Source organism: Hydractinia symbiolongicarpus, chromosome 4, assembly GCF_029227915.1.
Source record: "Hydractinia symbiolongicarpus strain clone_291-10 chromosome 4, HSymV2.1, whole genome shotgun sequence".
Classification (NCBI taxonomy): domain Eukaryota; kingdom Metazoa; phylum Cnidaria; class Hydrozoa; order Anthoathecata; family Hydractiniidae; genus Hydractinia; species Hydractinia symbiolongicarpus.
The window spans coordinates 10,839,564-10,857,935 of record NC_079878.1 but is presented as its reverse complement, the minus strand read 5'-3'; the positions used below and the strand labels follow the sequence as shown (position 1 = coordinate 10,857,935).

Here is an 18,372-nt window from a genome sequence, read left to right as displayed (position 1 = left end):
ATCCCCGATCAATTACATTGCTGACACAAGGCTGAGCAAATATGTCTTGCCTCTTATCAATATTGTCTAAACGAACAGGCAAGCTACTTTTAGTTTATAAAGTTTGAAGTTTTATCATACGGACAGTAAATTTGGTTGATTCCAGACAAATTCTTATAGAAAAAGTTCTATAATGAGGACGCATATAAGGTCTCCGAGGGACACTTTTTTTCTTGCACTAAATGAATTTAAAAAAAAAATTTTATTTTGATATATATAAATACCTTTCGATTTTTCATTAAATTTTAAAATGTTCCGTTTAGTCCAGTCAACGATGTAATGGATTCCAATAACCACAGGGAATGAGGGAATTAATATCCTATACTGATTTGCGAGAATGCTTTGCCCGAAGAGAGATGTATTAGCCGTTCTTCTACATTTATATCCACTACAGACATTCCGTTCTAAGCATCCCTTCTGTTTTGGATCATTTTAATCAATTTATTTTTGACTGAAATTTCCAGGGTGTAACTTTCCCGCGCCTCCCATTTCATGCAACTAGTTGGAATTTGCGAAAACCTATTATTATTCAACTGTACGTCATTAGATTTCACTGCGACTGTAAAGTCATCATGTAAGTTGTTTCTCCCTCGGAGACTTATGTTGCGACCTAATAAAGTGCGTGTTAAAAAATAATAAAACCGCCGTTGGTTGGGTTTAGGTAAGACGCACGTAAGTAACATTTGTTCAGAGCGAAATATGTGTTTTAAACTCACCCAAAATTGCGACACAGGTTTTACCTTGAAGATTCTTATTAATATTTACGAGAATGTTTTTCTAACTTTTCGCGGATTTAAATTTTGCAAATTTCGTGCGAGGAAAGGAATTTGACAATTTATTATTTTTTTTGCGTTAAGTGTAAATGAAATATCCCGTATTCATAAACAGGGACAAAAATAGAAAACCAATGATAATCGCTATATATAGTGTGCTAGATAAATCATGAAAGAAAAAGTTTTCAACATTTGTTTTAGAAAAAAAAATTAAATTATGCAGATAATAAATTTCGCCAAATTAGCGCAAAAAGCCAAATTTGTTCCAAACGAGTGGGCAAAATACGCAAGGTGTCCCGTATTGGGCAATTCATACACTTTAAGACATAAATTCTAACAGGTCGGATAAGTGTGCACTTATACGAAATAGGCTGTACTCTACGAAATAGTCAATACACTACCAAAATTCTACACACACTTTTGAGCCCATTTTGGGTGTAACCTTTTCAACAGCTTTGCCCACCACGAAGTGGCATAAAAACGACACCCCATCTTGGGCGAAGCCTTTTTAACAGGTTTTCCCACCATGGGGTGGCATAAAAACGATACCCCATCTTGAGCAAAGCCATTTTAAAAGGTTTGCCCACAACGGGGTGGCATAAAAACCAACCCTATCTTGGGAGTAGGCTGTTTGACGCACTTGTCTAGCGTGCAGTGGTTTATACACATCTTCAAGCATATAGATTTTAAGAATAAAAAACAGCTTTTCGTATCTAACTTTTTTTGTCTCACATGTACAGATGTCAAATATTTAAGTCAATTATCTATAATTGCGCAAATTTTGGCTGCTATATACTGCAGTATATCTGCATTTCTCAGTGAAAATGTCAGTTGGTGACAAAAATAGTTTATTTAAATTACGCATTATTGCATTTGGTTGAGAACTTGCAGGAAATTCATCAAGTTATTTGCCTAACTTTGTATCCTTTTTTAAATAGTACTCAATGTTGGCTGCAACTCTACCTGCACCGCCAGACTTCAATGTCAGAAGAATATTTTTTCCGGACTGATTGCGTCAAAGAAAATGTTGTCAAGACTGCCTTTTCTTTTAAGATTTAGCAATTGTTCCATCCACATTTTCTCTTCTCGTTCTTCTTTTTCTTCTCTGGTGGAGTCTGTTTCCCCTATATAGTAGACACAGAACAAGTATTGTGGTATGTGTTAGATGGGTGTTTCTGCCAGTTAAAACTTTTTTACGTAAGCTGTAATAGCTACAATAACTTATGTTTAAAAACAACTGTACCTCTTCTTTCACAAAGTTTTACCTCTTCCTTGCGTTTATAGGGTTGTTCGATCAACCTCGATCCCAGGACATGTTGTCTCTTTTGAGAGACAAAAAGCCCTGGGAACGAGGTTGGTTGTGCGATGTCTGACTAGCACAGTGCCAAGTTTGGTAATTTACAGAACGCGAAAAATATTGCCCAAGATGGTGTGGAGGACAACACGGGCTGGAACAGTCTCGCTCGTGCTCGCTCCTTGTGTTTTTCGGATGTTTTTGTTTCTGTTGTAAGAAGCTCCTCGACTGTGTTGCATATTACCTCCTTCAAATCTTTTAGACTCTCTAATAATTTCAAATTTACATTTTCCTAACCTGATAGACATCTAGATGATAGATATAGATGTGTATATTTTACATTGGCTAGCCTCACCAATACCCTGTCTATCATTTCTTCTAGATGTGGATATGACTTAGATGGGAAGTCCTGGAGTATTTGATGCTTATTTTAAACTACACAGACCCAATTAGGGTCCGAGCTCTACCAACCAAACAACTCACTGCAACACCCAATGACCTGCATGGTAGTGTGCAATCTTTCTTCCATTTCCCTACTTTGCTAGTGGTTAACCTGCTGGGGATTGGTAACATATACTAACCCATATTGAATCGCTGTTATGAGAAATAAGACCCCAAGAAACCTTTCATTTCGTTCAGTCAATTTTTGCAATGAATTATTTGTATCTTCTTAGGCACTAAACATCTAAATACACCTTTACGATAATTCACTTGTACATGCCATTCCTACGGCTCTCCATCGTTTTACAATATTGGTAAAAAAGGAGGTAAAAATCGTGTTAATATGAGAGTTTGTTAGATACGAAAGCGTTCTTTCTCCAGTTTTTTAAGTTCCGTCGTATAAATTTCTTTCAAATTTACAGAGGAAACGTTAACAATAATAAGATACAACTTTGTGTACTTTGTGTAACACGGCAAGAAAAGTTATCACGAAAAAACGTGTTTTCTCCTTAATAAACTTTTATAAAAGTGTGATGTTTACCTCTTTCTTCTGTCCTATAACTGTAATGCATTGTGACAATGCCCAATAAGCCAAACAACTTAATGTAAATGAAGAAAAAGTTACTTGTTTTATTGCTTTATATTTTAAGAAAAAAGTTCCCAAATGCCAAAAAATTTCGAATTGTCACTTTAGAAACGTCTAAAATATGTTGCAACTGAGAGGTACCCAAATACATCCATTGGGAGAGTATAAATGCTTTTTTAGTTCAAATTTTTTTGCTTCTTCAATTTTTAGCAGATGCAAACCTTCATTATACTATATCGTGTGAGCATTTACGCATTTCACATCAACAAAAAAATGTCAACATGAATTTTTGTTTTTATGATTTGCCTGTGGCAAATCCACAATTTCACGTCAGCAAAAATGGTGACATGAACATTTTTATTTCAGTGTCTGACTTTTGGCAAATTTTCCCTTTGAATTCCAGCTTTGCATTTCCACACCAGCAACAATTTAAATTCTCTTTAGGGTAAATAAGCAAAGTGCTTACCAACCACTTTAACAGCTTTATTAATTCTTGCATGTAAGGAATACTTTCTATCGCTTTTCTAATTTGAGATAGATTCATGCAATTGAAGGATTCTATAAATTGCAAAAAAAAAAATTGTCTCGACAAAATTTTCCTAAGTGAATTTGTTTTTTTACAAATCACCTTAGCATTTGCCATATATTGACATGAATTACAAAGGCTGTTGTGCTTATGTTGCCAGTCTCCTCATGCAAATCAAAATTCATAAAAATTCAGGTTGTAAGCCAAGACCAGTTCCTCCATATAATACATCACAGATCCTATACAAATAAATGAATATTTATTAAGCAAGTTAAATATCACACAGTTTTTTGGGAATTTTTCACCACCAAACTTTGCACAGGAATCTTGGGCTACAAGGCTCAATGTATATACTACTGCGAATAAACACTAATGCCACCAGAAAATGCATGTTTAACCCATACAATTCTTATTGATAGACAAAGTAAGGTTGATATAAATTCTGTGTTTTCCTGATTTAGTTCCCATAGGATTTCAAGGTAAAACATTGGTTCTTTACTAGATCAAAAAGTTTTAATTCTTTAAAGTGGATGTAGGCTTCTTTTAGACAGTTTTTTTTTAAATTGTTAAACTCGTTTAGAAACTTTTGTGGTTTTCACAACTTTTTTGACAAGTTGAAACAAGCATAAACATTAAAAGTTTGCAGGTGTTTGTACATTCGCACACATTTTAGCAGCTTTAAAATATTGTTTTACCATTAAAACGCAACAAACTCATTCATAAAGTTATAAATTATATATATTTTGGAAACACTAAAGTCAAAAAAGCACTGCAACAAAATTTTAACTATATTCTGTTCTAGTCTATTACTTGGTGAGTAATGAAGTTACTTTAAAACAAAGTAACTTAAAGGGAACCTGTGGTATAAAATGGTGTTGCACTTATATGATAAAGCTTAAAAAGTTGGTTAAAATGTTTTTAAATTTTTTAAAAATACCTAAATATTATGAAATTAGTGTGTACTCACATGAGTTAAGGATCTATTAACATTTTAGCATGGGTGTTTTTTTTAAGTTATACACAAATTTTTGAACAGTAAATTAATGCACTGCGCATCTAATTGGCCAACTAATCTTATTTGTGTGTTGCAGGAACATTTTATAGATGTTATAAGAATATTCAGATTCTGGTTCAACTGGCCAGTGGCAAGATTGATAAAATGTATCCAAGTCAATACAATTATTCGCAAATGCAAGCTGCATGGCCAGCCATGTATGGTCAGCAATATCTGCCACAACCTGGTCAAGTGAACCAGCAAGCCGGTCAGGTGGCACAACAACCTGGTCAAATGACCCAACAACCTGGTCAAGTGACTCAACAACCTGGTCAAGTGACCCAACAACCTGGTCTAGTTACCCAACAACCTGGTCAAGTAACCCAACAACCTGGTCAAATGGAAAAACAATCTAATCAAACTGGGACACAATCACAGCAACCAGGTCAACAAGTACAGGTATCAAACAACAATGTTTTCTTTTTGATTAAAGTAAATTTATTCAACACAGCCTATACAATTCATAGTTTTGTTAAACCCCGGTTGAAAATGTATTACAATGGTGCGAGTCCTGATAAACAAATGTGGTGTCTTTTCCTATAAACTTGAACAATATGGTGTATTTTACAACGTTTTGTAATGTCTTTGTTTTCCAGGCTACTGGAACAAGCTATGGGCAAATGATGGGGCAGCAATCACATGATCAGTCTGCCAATTATGCACAGGCACAGGCACTGTACACACAACAGAGTTTGTATGCGCAGCAATATGCAAGTCAACTTGCGGTATGTCTGTTGAAATCTGGTTGCATGTTTGTAGAATTGTCTAAGTGATTTGTTTGTTTAACAGGCTGAAACCTTACAGTGCAAGAAGGTATGGTTTGTTTTCTCTTATTTTTAAATTTAGGCATGGAGTCAACAACAAGCAAATCAGTATGGTGCATGGAATCAAGCAGGGCAGTGGAATGCATGGAGTCAGGCGTCACAACAAGGTACACCACATGTACAACCGGACCAGCAAGTGCAACAACAGCAGGCTATGCAGCAACAACAGCAGCCACCTATGCCACAGCAGCCACCTATGCCACAGCAGCCGCCTATGTCACAACAGCCACCTATGCCACAACAGCCACCCATGCCGCAACAACCACCTATGCCTCAACAGCCACCAATGTCACAACAGCCATCACTGCCACAACATCCATCACTGCCAAAACAACCACCCATGCAACAACCACCAGAATTTAAGCAACCACCACAAGGTATGCAACATCAACCAGGGACACAGCAACAACAGCAAGGTATGCAAGGGCATCAACAATATCATCAGCAACCTATGCAACAACATGGTATGCAAGTGGATCAGCATCAGCAGCAACAATATCCTCAGCAACAGTGGCAACCGTATCCGCAACAACAACCTATGCAGGATCAGCAGCAGTACCCACATCAGCAACAACAGCAACACATGCAGCAACAACAACAACGACAGTACCAACAACCTAAACAGCAGCAGCAACAGCAATACCCGCATCAGCATCAGCATGAAACTAACCAGAAGCAACAACAACAACAGCACAAGCCACAACGTCAGTATGGCAATAACAAGTTTGGTCAACAAAACAGAAATCAGCAAAATTGGAATGCTGGAAACTTCAATCAACAAAACCAACGGCCACAACAAAGACAGCAATACCACCAGAAACAACCACCACAAAAACCTATTCAACCTTTAATGCAACAACAGGTAGTGGAACCTCAAAACCAACGAAATAACCAAGACAATTACCAAGCACGAAACTCAAGGCCTAGTTTTAATCAACAAAAGCCTAATCAAGGCCCACAGAAACCATGGCAAAATCAAAACAAACCATATAATTCTGAGAATAAGCCATGGATTAGAGCACCAAATGCAAACAATACCCCAGAATCTAGTAGACAATTAAACAACAATATGACACAGCAAATCTATGACAGACCACTTCAACAAACACAAGGAAATAGGCCAACATTGCCTAATCAACCACCTCCCACAAGGCATCCAATTCAAAGTCAAGATACGAATCCTCCTTCACTCCCATCATCGTCTGGAGGTCCTGCTCCTTTGGTTCCACCATCACTAACAAACACTAAATCTGCAGCCCCGTCTAATGAAAATACTGACAGCAAAGTTGACAACGAATCATTTGCGTCATTAACTGATCAACTGAAAGCATTGGAAACTCAAATTAAAACCTATCAATCAGATTACCAGAAATGGCATCAAGATTTTGTCAAGTGGCAGAAGGAGCACCAGAACCATCCCGATCAGAAACAGTATATTGACTATCAAAAAAAATATCAGAAGATGATTGAAGATCAGCAGGGAGAGCTGAAAAAGCAGTATGCTGAATTGCAAAAGAAAATTGCTCTTAAAAAGGCTGAGAAGAAATCAGCTGGAGCAGCAAAGATTGCTGCCTTGATGTTAAAATCGTCTAACAAAGGTATGTGTCTCTATTTAGAGATTTTGTTTGCAAGTTTTAATCATAATAATAATCAAAGTTTTGACTTGAGAAAGTGTTTTTGTGTTTTTTCCAGCCAGTCAGGGATTCAGGGGTGACAGAGGCCACAAATATCTATAAGTAGTTATGACTTTCAAAATTTTACTTGTACAGGGGAAAGAACAAGAAGTCTAGGTATCTCTGAATTGTTTATTTAACATAAATTAAAATCAAAAGTACCAATCCTAACAACTGAGTTCTTATTTCAGATGGTCATTCTATATAAATTTAGGCATGCTTATCCCTACAAGAATTGGTAAGGTTGATCAGAAAATTTTAAAAAAATAGTTAAAATGATACAAACTCAGAAATTACTCTGAAAAAAGAAATTTAAAAAATATAGAAAACTCTGCTGTAAAGTTCGAATTTTTTTAAAGTTATGTTTCTGTTTGTCTTCTAGTTTCTACATCTGTGCAGTGCGTTGTTTCTTTAACTTAGGAAATGATATTATTATGTACTGTAGCAAAAATTAAATGATATCACAGCTCAAAGACTGCCCAAAATGTTGATCTTTCTTGACGTAGATCTTAAAAGACTCAATGAGTCTTTTTTTAAAAAAAAGGATTAGTTTAGGCTTGTGCCGTTTGTCAATTTTATGTTTTTTAAAAGATAATTTTCATCATTAAGACTGTCGTCAGAAAATGAAAAATATCCTTATTCAGTGAAGTTCATAAGTTTGTCATTTCCTAAGAAAATCACTCTTTAAGGTTTGTTCTAAATTTCAAATTTTTTGCCTTAAAAAAACAGCTGAAAAACACACGAGGAATGAAATTTGACATTTGCCTGTCTACTGCTTCGTTTCACTTTTTATGTATATTTTAAATTAAATTCACAACAATGAAGATTAATTCACATAAATTAAATGTTATCCTTTTTCTATGTTTTAGAGTCTGAAGCGAGTCAGAAAGATACCACAGTGTCCAAAGAGAAAGAATCAGCTACTAGTAAATTAAGAACAGGTATATTCTCATTTTGGTCCAAATGTGTGGAACATATATCTACAAAAGGGTGTGTGCTTATGCTGGCGTTTTTGAAATTTGGAATGATGTCTTATGTGAGAGACTTAACCAAACGTTAACTTGTGTACTGTTTAACGCGATCAGGAACACAATTAGGAAACACCACTTGCTTAGGCAATTAATGCCTAAAATTCCCTACAGTCCAGCACAGCTAGTATTTGGCCACGATCTAAATTTACCAACAACTCTTACTGCAAAACTTCCTGCTCTGGAAACTACTGTTAAAACAGCAGTTGTTGCCGAACACGTTTTGGCTGTCCATGCAGCATGACAGGCATTTATTTATACAGAGTCGTCTGAGAAGATTATACGTGCTTTTTAAAAACAAAGTAGACAATGGTCTTCCCATGGCACTTACCAGATCAGTAATAATGAGTATTACAAGCGAGAAGAAGGCCAAAGATGAAATGGACCTGTTATAGTTTGCTTTCATACGACAAGGCTTAAGATTTAATAAAGCTCACTATCATTTGCTGAGCCACACACTCAAGATGAAGTTAAAGTAACATCGACTGAGCTACCTTGCACCAAGAAAATGTGAGACCTGTTATAAAGAAAACAACTTCAGAAGGAAGAAAGTAAGTCGGATGACGAAACACCACCTTCATCTGTTGCAATAAATCGCATTAACAGGCAGCAAATGAAGCAGCTGTACCAGCACCAATGACTACACCTACTGACCAACGAAATATCAAAGCCAATCATAAATATCATTTCAACAAACAGATGGTCAACATTGCGGAGACAAAATATTAAGTCGAACATATATTATTTTCATAAGCCTAAAATATAAAATACAATATGTCAATATAAATATAACATTTATAATGAGAATGTTATTTCGGTTTGACTGTTCAGTCTTTTATGAGATAATTTCATCTAAAAAATGTTGAACTAAAAATATGCAACGTTTGTTAAGACATTTGGTTTCTGGAGCACTAAAAAAAAATCGAAGATCGACAAACGCATTAGTTGTCAAAAATGAAGTCGGTAAAAAAAAATCGGTAAAAACACTAAATATTACTCATTAAACCAAAATCTGGTCACTTTTTACTGAACTTTATATACATCAATCCTGTTAAGTCTATTAATAGTTTAAAGTAGAAAATTTTCCATCCATTTCTAGATCCAGTCACAACAAAAGCTGCCATCACATCAGCTCCTCCTGTTCAGCCTCCTCCACCCAAGTCTGACAGTTCGACGACACAGAAGGCGAACAGCAACAGTTGTAATATGATGATACGCCCTGAGAATGAGTTTGTCGGTGTAAAATGTCGGTTTTTCCCACAATGTACACACGGCAAGAAATGCAAGTTTGAACACCCAATGTGTAAAAAAGCTCAAAGGTATGTTTGTAATTTTCCATAAAAGAAAGGTAAATGCTTTTACGGGGATTTTCTTTTCGTTTCTTTTTTTTTTTCGAGTGAGTGCTATGTAAATTTATCACGAAGATTAATTTTCGCGAATCATTTTTAATGAGAATAATTTTAAACAGAATCAAAGAGTAAAAAATATTTGCATATATAAGTAGCAACATATAATGTAAATATCCATATTATAATGAAAGACTATATGGCTAATTTCTACTATATTTCACGGATTTTGTAAATATTTTTCGCAAAATTTCCGCTAAATCTTTATTCTTTTTATTTAAGCAATCGAGTGTAAGCGGATTTTTAGATTTTTTTTACGATTGATACCAATTTTCATCTGTTGCGAGGACTTACTTTCAGCCTAGAGAAAGTTGCGAATTTCGTAAAAATCAGTTTTGCAAATAATTAACTTCTTTAAAATAAATGTTTACACCTTTCCCTGTTTTTTTAGCTGTGTGGATCCATCTTGTGCATTCGAACATCCCCAAAATAGAGATTTGAAAGCAGTTAATGAAAACCAAGGTTAGTGCTTCTGTACTTTGTAAAGTGTTTAAAGCAAATTTCTTATTGCAATTATCATATATTTTATTATATATTTTATATATTTTTTCATCATTAGCAAAGCAGCTAGCCAGAAATACAGCAGAGAATTCAACCAAGGTAATGTTTCACTGTACAATTGACTGTAAAAGTTTGCAAATGCTTTCTTGTGATGTAATTTTATACGCTAGTGGTTTTATTTTGTTTTGTTATTGTTAGATCGAGACTACGAATCCAGGTGCAAATAAAGTTGTACCACCGCAATCGTGTCCCCCATCCGCAAAACCTAAACCAGATGAGATACATCAACATAATATGAAAAACGAAAATATCGAGACTATGAAGGAAGATGAGATCAGCAGAAAGAGACAATTTGCTGTCCCTTATGAGGAGCAAGCGCTGCCAGCGAAGCGTCCCCCTATTGATCGCTCATTACCTTCACTGATGTCACAGAGTGCCACTCCATCTCAACGAGAGCGCATGCTTCCTCATTTAGGCCAGATAAAAAAAGACGAGCCTGTAGACGTTTACAGTCCTCACTTAAAAGCACGTGTTGGCGAAATTGTCGACAAACGACAGCGTGAAATATTTGGAGGGAATAGCGTCGATTTAGAATATGAGCGAAGACGAAAGGAGATATTGGGAGGATTCCCAGATGTGTTACGACCAGATCCAGCTGCAGATGAGTATGAACGTCGAAGAAGACTTATTCTTGATGATCCATACAATGATCGTTTTCCACCAGCAGGTAATAATACCGCGATTGTTCTTTTTTGCTTTGAAAGGTAGATTGTATATGTATATTTTATAAAATTTATTTCTATACTAGCGCCGCACGATGTAGGGAGATACCCACGTGATCCAATTGACATGAGAGATGAACCAATCAGACGTTTAGAACCTAGAGAGTCTTACCCACCACTGTATAGAGACCCAGCTTATAATAGAGATTTAGATAGACCATTTAATGAATTTGACCATAAACGAGACCCGTACGATTTACCTCCAAGACGACCTATAGAACGCGACGCCCCTTACACCATCGACTATGGTCATGTGCGTGTCGAGAATAGACCTTTACGCGATCCAGACCCCTATTACGAAGGAAGAGGTATGGAACGCGATAGGTATCCCTTAGATACGTTGGACCAAAGAAGAGATATGTATGATCGTCCTGAAGATCGCGGAGGGCGTAGGGAATACTTAGATCGCTATGGTGATATACCGCCAAGAAATGTATACCGACCTAGAGAACTGTATGACCCGTACAGAGGACCGCGTGAACACGTAGGAGAACCATTAGACCGATATAGAGATCCTTTGGATCGTCCAAGAGACCGAATAGACTATTTGCGACGTCCCTCAGACCGTCACAGAGAACCTACCGATCGCTACAGTACATCGATGGATTATGGTCGTGATAGGTACGAGTCCCGAGACAAAAAACTTGAAGCTCCATCAAAAAGAGGGGCACCGTCTGAGTATTTACGAAGAATAGAAGAACGTGAGCGTGAAAGAAAAGATAGAGAAGGCATGCGCGATTTTGAAATGTTGTACAACAAAGATGTTGGTTCACCACTTGAAAATAAGCGCTCAGCTGCCGAGCTGCGTATACCGGAATCTGAACTTAAACCCGAAATCATATCTGCCGCTGATATTTTAGATAAACCTGGACGGGAAAGAAGACCTAAAAATGTGAGTTTTTATTATCACCTATCTTTGTGTTTCATATACAATATTAAATACCTTAAGGGAATTAATTTTCAAGTCAGTTCCCGCGAAAATAAATCGAAATTCTCAAAAATTAATTTCTGCGAAATTTTGATTTTTCTGACTTACCTACAGCTCCGTGAAATATAAATTTTAACTTCATTATTTTTCGACTCCTACATAACACGGTATAAATTAGGAAACAAAATGTTATCAAATTCTTTTTTTTACGAATTTTAATTTTCGCGAAATATTTTGACTTGCTAACTTCGCGAAAATTAATTTTTAAGCCTAAAACTTCATTTGTGTTCAAAAATGAGGGAAATATAAGATCATGCGGATGATGATGGATACTTTTAGGACTGAAACAAATAGACGGTGTTGAAGTTATTTATACAAAAGAAATATAAAAGAAGAAATAATAAGATAAAATTGTTTTTTAACAATTTTGAAATTTATTAATTTTTATTCTGATAAACTATGAAGCAATCCAGGATACGTTCAGAGTACGTTCTTGGTATGTTCTTAATTTTAGGCAAAATCTTAAGCTCGATGTTCTTATAAAAACTAGCTTCTTATAAAACAAATCGTGTATGGCTGGTGTTTCCATTGTGTGTTAACCCTAACACACAATGGAAATACAAGTCAGCGGTGTTAATTGTTTCCTTAGATCGTTATCATTTTACGTGGCATACCTGGTTCGGGAAAATCTCACATCGCCCGTCTAATCAAGGTAAATTTTAACTTTATAAATGTCGTTCGCGACGTGTGTTGCAAAGAGTTGATTTTATTTTTGTTTGATGAAGGCTTTGGCATAATTTTAAAATCGATGTTTATTCTATCGGTCTGCTCAGAGAAAATTATACTTTATCGATAAAAAAGTTGGAGTAAGAAAAGTCAGTAAAATTATTCAAAGAAGTTTAGTTCGGTAAGTCGGTTAGTCACCGACTGAATTTTTGAAATGCTTGTTTATTTTACAGGAATTTCTTAAAAAAAATTTCTATTTATATAATAATTTTAACTAAAAAAAAGTTAGAAAAAAAATTTCCAATGTGTCAGGTATTAAGTTCCTAATGCACTAAACAAATACTTGGTAAAAAAAGTCGGTAGAAATGAATAGTCGGTAAAAAAGGTCTAATCAACGAGCCAAAATGTGGTCACTTTTTACGAGCCTTTTTTTCGACCAATCACGTACTGATTTTCAAGAAAAATCTTGAAAAATGGATAGTTGTAAATAATTTGTTTATTGTTTGGTTTAGGACAAAGAAGCATATTATAGTGCCCAGCCTCCTCGAATTCTAGCTCTCGATGATTACTTCATGCAAGATGTAGAGACAAGTGAGACACCTCCAGGACAAAGTAAACCGGCTACTGTAAAGGTTAGTTTAGTATTCGCACTTCTATAGGTAAGCATGTGGTGGTGGGTGGTCAGGGCAGAGGGGCGAGGGCTATAGAATATAAGTAAATATAGGTACGATGGTATCATAAACAAATAATGTGTCCTCGTCTATTGACTCTCAGCAAGAAGGCCATATTCTTAACCAATTTGCTGTCGGTCTAGGGGCCAATCTAAAAAACCGAAAGGGGGGGTATTGTAATAGAGAACGGCGTTTTAATCGCGCAGGTGGGCAAGGATGCAGGAAATTACGATGCGGGAAATACGTGCGACGAACGATCTTTAGTGGAATATAGAATTTAGCATAGTACACCTCGGCTAGAAATTTCATTAAAATTGCTGGAGGTGTACTTTATCTGTGTCATTTCATGAGTGGACCGAGTATTAGTAAGAAGATTTTAGTAAAGTAAGAAGTTATGTGTGCAAATTAAAAATACATCGCCCGTTTCATAAAGGTACGTTTCAATTAGAAATATATATATATATTTTTTTTTAGAAACAGGAATATGTATTTGAAGAGGATATGGAGAAGGCGTACAGAGGCAGCTTGTTAAAAGCTTTTAATAAAACACTAGTAGATGGCTTCTTTCCCATGGTCATAGTTGACGCGATTAACGACAAGGTAAAAATGGCAGCGGATATCTTTGAATGTGCTGCACTAAAAAAAGTATGCTTATAAGCATAAAAAGAATTCATCTATTTGTCTCTTTAATAATAGCCGTATTTTGTCTGTGTGTCCGTGAGAGCCGCGTCCTGTAACGGAATCAGGAAATTTTTATAATGCACACCAATACCAAATGTGATATATTTTTGTCCACTTTGTTGCGACAGGTGAATTTGAAGGACGGGCGACCCCGTGGATTTTTCCACGGGCTAACGACTAGTCTCTATAATAATAGCCGTTGTCCGTCTGTCTGTTCGTAACGGTGTTAACTACGCACGAAATCTTGATGCAAAAAATAACAAATGCGATATGTTTTTATCGACTTTACTGTGACGAGAAAGCTCCCATGGATTTTCCGCGGACTAGTAAATTAATATTAGGCTACATTATAATTTTCTATCTTTATAGACGAGTCACTTTGATCAGTTTTGGAGTGACGCTAAACACAAAGGATTCGAGGTTAGATTTTTCTCTCTCTAACTTTTTTTTCACTCTTTTTGCTATGGTTATCTTTTAGCAAGCTTAGCTTGAATCCTGAACATATTACTGACAGGTTTAAGTGTGACAAGATATCGTGAGGTTGTTTTTCCATGTATTACTCGTTTTACCATGTTGTTTTACACTTGCCAGATGCCCTATCAAAATATATAGTTAAATTTTTCCTAAACATCTGGAGTAATTTCTCTAATTTTCTCCTGTGTTACATTTCGAATGAAAATAAAAAAAACATTTCTGCTTTTTTTATTTCGTTATAAACTTCCTGTTTGTCTCATAATTACTCTTTTAATCGCTCTCCACCTTAGGTGTTTATTGCTGAATTGCAAGGCGACCTAGATACGTGTTTAGAAAGAAGTGTTCACAAAAGACCAAAGGAGGAAGTGCAAAAGGTATTAACGAGTTATTTGACAGTTTGTTGTTATTTCTTCAAAATGTAGAATGTCTGTATTTCCTGTCTCTTAAGATGATGAAAAAATGGGAAAAAGCACCTGTTTATTACAAGCGGCTGGATGTATCTGAGTTGTTACAGGACGCTTCTATTGATGAAGTGGAGATGGAGGAAGCTGTGGCGGAGGACACGAACGTTGAAACAAAAAAAGAGGAAGAGGAGGATGAAGAGCTACCTACAGTGTGTTATTTTTATTTTTATTAGTACTATTTATTAGTATTTTTTTTATTTCTTCGAAGTGAACATCATATTGTGGCAGAATTGTTGCGATAATATACAATGTCAACAAAGCTTCACATAACTTGGTCATGAAAAATCAGAAATGTTTTATGGAAGCTTTTTTTTGTTTTTTTTTCTTACGAGTATATATTAAACAGGTCAAATTGTTAGGAACAAGTGTAAGAAAAATGACAGAGATGTCAGGAATTTTAGATTCAAATGATTAGTCAAAACTATTTTCATTTTTTAGAATTTTGAAAAAGATTTGAATTCAGTTCTGTTCTCAAACAATTTTTAACAATCTGTAACATAAATTTACATTTTTTAATGAGATTTAAGGTTCCAAAAGTATAACTTAGACCGTAAGCAGTCCAAAAAATTATAAAAATATCAGAAATTCCAGTAACAAAATTGTTAGAAAAGTAGGAAAAATAATTAGTTAATATTGAGTGGGCACCTTTAAGTTCGTAATTATAATCATAATCAGTTTGGTAATCTTTTATTGAAATGTAGCTTGTTTGATTATATTAATCTGAGAAAATTATTATTTCTCGGTTTTTACTTGTATTTGCAACTTGTTACAACTTGTATAAGAATTTGATGTTTAAATCAGAATGCAGGTCATAAACTATAAACCATGTGTACAATTTGGCTCCAAAATTTGGAGATATCCCAAAAAATGTTGCACACGCTTTCTAGTTTTGCCAGCATGGGTTTGAGGACGTCACAGTTTTGTGTTCTGTTAAGCATTGCTTTTTATCTTTAAATTTTATCTATCATTAGAGTTTCCATATTCCTAAAAGTCGATGGGAGACATCAAAAGAAGAAACACTTGGTGAGTTTAATTTTTTTAATTTCAAAGCGTAACAAAACCGTACTGTATTTATAAAAATAAACTTCAATGTGGTTTCATATTCCTGACCAAAATAAGAGCATCTTTCTCTCAGCATATGCATATTTTTTCATGCATCTGTAGAGACCATATAGTCATATTTTTTTTGTGCATCAGCCAAACTTGACGGTATCATAAAGAGAAAGCCGAAGGGGAACGTTTCTCCGATATTTCCTGAAGCTGATGACGAAGAAGAGGATGATCCGTATGGTGAAAAAGAGGCTGATATGAGATTGGGAAAAAAGAGGGTATGAATGCCTTTTTTATCTGCAGAGGGACGGGGAGAAGTGACTTTGTTGTATTGCCACCTGCTGTCGGTAGCTATGTATATAAGAAAACATTTACATAGAGTTCATAGTTTTCAACTTCAAAGTCGCCTTCTCAAAACTTCTCAAATGTCTTCTAAATTTTATATCCTCAGGTTTCCTCGGAAAACATTTATGAAAGCGCAACTTTCAAAATTTTCCATTCTATATGTTCAATATTTTATTCATTCTATTTGGAGTATTTATGTTTATATGCATTTCCATACAAAAAAGTGTGGGGTGTATATAATATTTGCATATTATGTCCTCGCGTCTCTTAATTTTGTCATCAAAACTGTTTAAAAAACTTCTTTTGCAATTTGAGTGGTCACCGTGTTCAATCCTTAATAGCAAGAAAAAGGCTAGACCAATGTCCATGGAACTCTAAGAATATGTTTTTGTTGTTGTTTTCAAACCCTAACGATTGTGATCATATCTTTTACTTCGTTCTAACACGAGGCGTCGCGAGAACAGTTCGTGATGAACGACAAGTTTTTGCGAATTAACACGATATCTTGCAGGTTCGTTGGGCCGATATTGAACAAAAGAAACAAATTGATCACCAAAGAAAGATCGGGTTTTCAATTGGAATGGATTGGAATATCCTCACTGATCCAAACGCTCAAATACCCAAGTAAGTATAAGCAAGTCTGACTGAACAAGTCTAAAATAAAGCCCCGGTAACCCTCTATAAACGCGCAAAGGGCGCATAAAGTTTGGAGGGTAGAATAAAAACGATAGTAAAGCCCATATAAATTTGCAAGAAATTGCATGTTTGTGTGAGAAGTATTTACGAAACGTAACAGTTTCTAATTTCGCGCGTTATGTTAGCTAGCTGGATTCATGTTAGCGCCAAAAAATAGCGCAGTTTTTTTTTAATATTTTGGCATAATTAAGCGCGAAAAATAATTACTGAAGTGAGCAGAATAATGCTTGGGAATGAAGTGATGTATTTCGATCTACAATGCAAGCTGAAGGTAACGAAGTAGTGCAGTTTAGATTTTGTTTTATTTTTTTACATGGTGTATATTTTGTGTGCAATAGATCTTGGATGTTTGAATGTTCCAAATGTTTTTGATTTTCATATGGTAATTGTTTCTTATGTTTCTTTACTGGATTACTCACGTTACAAAGGTCTTCTCGTGTTTTTGTTTTTGTTGTCGTTGCTGTTGTTGTGTTTCTGCCAAGAGCTACCTAAATGTTGTCTACCAGTAGTGATGCGCTGTTCGATCTATGTTATCCCATATGTTTTTCTCTTCCTAGATACTGAACGACTCAGATTTTGCATGCAGGTGAAGTACTGTCGTGGTTAAGAAGTCATAGCATCATAACAAAGAAAGAAATTATTTTTAAAGATCGTGTTTTTTTAAAAGAAGAAACATCACCCGGCCCAAAAAATGCAGTACCAGAAATTTTTTATGCTGACGTTATAACACAAAATTTCATTGTATTTCTTATTTTCAATTAAGTCGTGTTTTTTTTTCCTATGTCCTACATTTTATAACGCACCCAACTGCTTTGGCGACGCTGTTTTAGTAGATCTATCAAAAAAGGTGCAATTTTTGAAAAATCTATTCCCCATTTTTACTTGTTATCAAGTGGTTCATCTATGAGCTGGGGCACTGGCTTAGAAAACATTCGCCATGAATAATTTAAGCCTATTTCTGCAATAGATATCAAGTAGTTTTCACAAGTATTCTAGGTTCAATTTTAATGTTGTGAAATTTAATCATAAGTATGGATCATTTCTGGGTAGAGATCATTCATAATGGCTGTTTGACAGTTGTAATTTGTGATAATATTATTGTAAGGTAGTAATGTTTTTTTTTATTACGTTTGGAAACATTCCAAAGTGTTATAATCGTTTTATTAGACCCCAATGCAGTTTTAATAATGAATGCCTTGAACACAGTATGTTCTAAGCCCTGATTTTGGGCCTTTTTTGATTAAATAAAATCGATAATAGTTTCTTTTGAATTTCATGGCACGCGCTTTTATGTTAGATTAACATTATTCAAGTAATGTGGTTACTTTGTTCCTAAGAAGCTTATCTGCAGTTCTTAATTATATTTTTTCCATAGGTAGAAATCTTTTCATTTCCACAGTAGGTACAATG

At 35.3% G+C, this 18,372-nt stretch overlaps 1 protein-coding gene across 2 annotated transcripts; it reads left to right on the top strand.

Moving 5' to 3' along the window:
• The first annotated feature begins 4,704 nt into the window (after positions 1-4,704).
• On the top strand, positions 4,705-18,110 carry LOC130641209 (uncharacterized). 2 transcript variants are annotated; one of them, XM_057447911.1, is made up of 19 exons: positions 4,705-5,112; positions 5,310-5,438; positions 5,560-7,135; positions 8,080-8,151; positions 9,338-9,557; positions 10,036-10,106; positions 10,204-10,244; positions 10,344-10,872; positions 10,954-11,819; positions 12,505-12,567; positions 13,094-13,213; positions 13,727-13,852; positions 14,303-14,353; positions 14,698-14,781; positions 14,856-15,020; positions 15,843-15,894; positions 16,069-16,199; positions 16,778-16,890; positions 17,520-18,110. In XM_057447911.1, the coding sequence occupies exons 1-19, from the start codon at positions 4,819-4,821 to the stop codon at positions 17,524-17,526; spliced, it is 4,710 nt and encodes a 1,569-aa protein (XP_057303894.1). In that variant the 5' UTR covers positions 4,705-4,818; the 3' UTR covers positions 17,527-18,110. The 2 variants fall into 2 exon arrangements, with proteins under 2 accessions (XP_057303894.1, XP_057303895.1); XM_057447912.1 differs by lacking the exon at positions 17,520-18,110 and having other exon boundaries at positions 16,778-16,894.
• The last annotated feature ends 262 nt before the right edge of the window (positions 18,111-18,372 follow it).

Bases quoted from the DNA above. Each gene is read 5' to 3' on its own strand.
- LOC130641209 (XM_057447911.1), top strand. From the start codon at position 4,819: ATGTATCCAAGTCAATACAATTATTCGCAAATGCAAGCTGCATGGCCA. The intron at 11,820-12,504 runs GTGAGTTTTTAT...TTGTTTCCTTAG, and splicing joins GGGAAAGAAGACCTAAAAAT to ATCGTTATCATTTTACGTGG. The intron at 16,200-16,777 runs GTATGAATGCCT...GATATCTTGCAG, and splicing joins TGAGATTGGGAAAAAAGAGG to GTTCGTTGGGCCGATATTGA.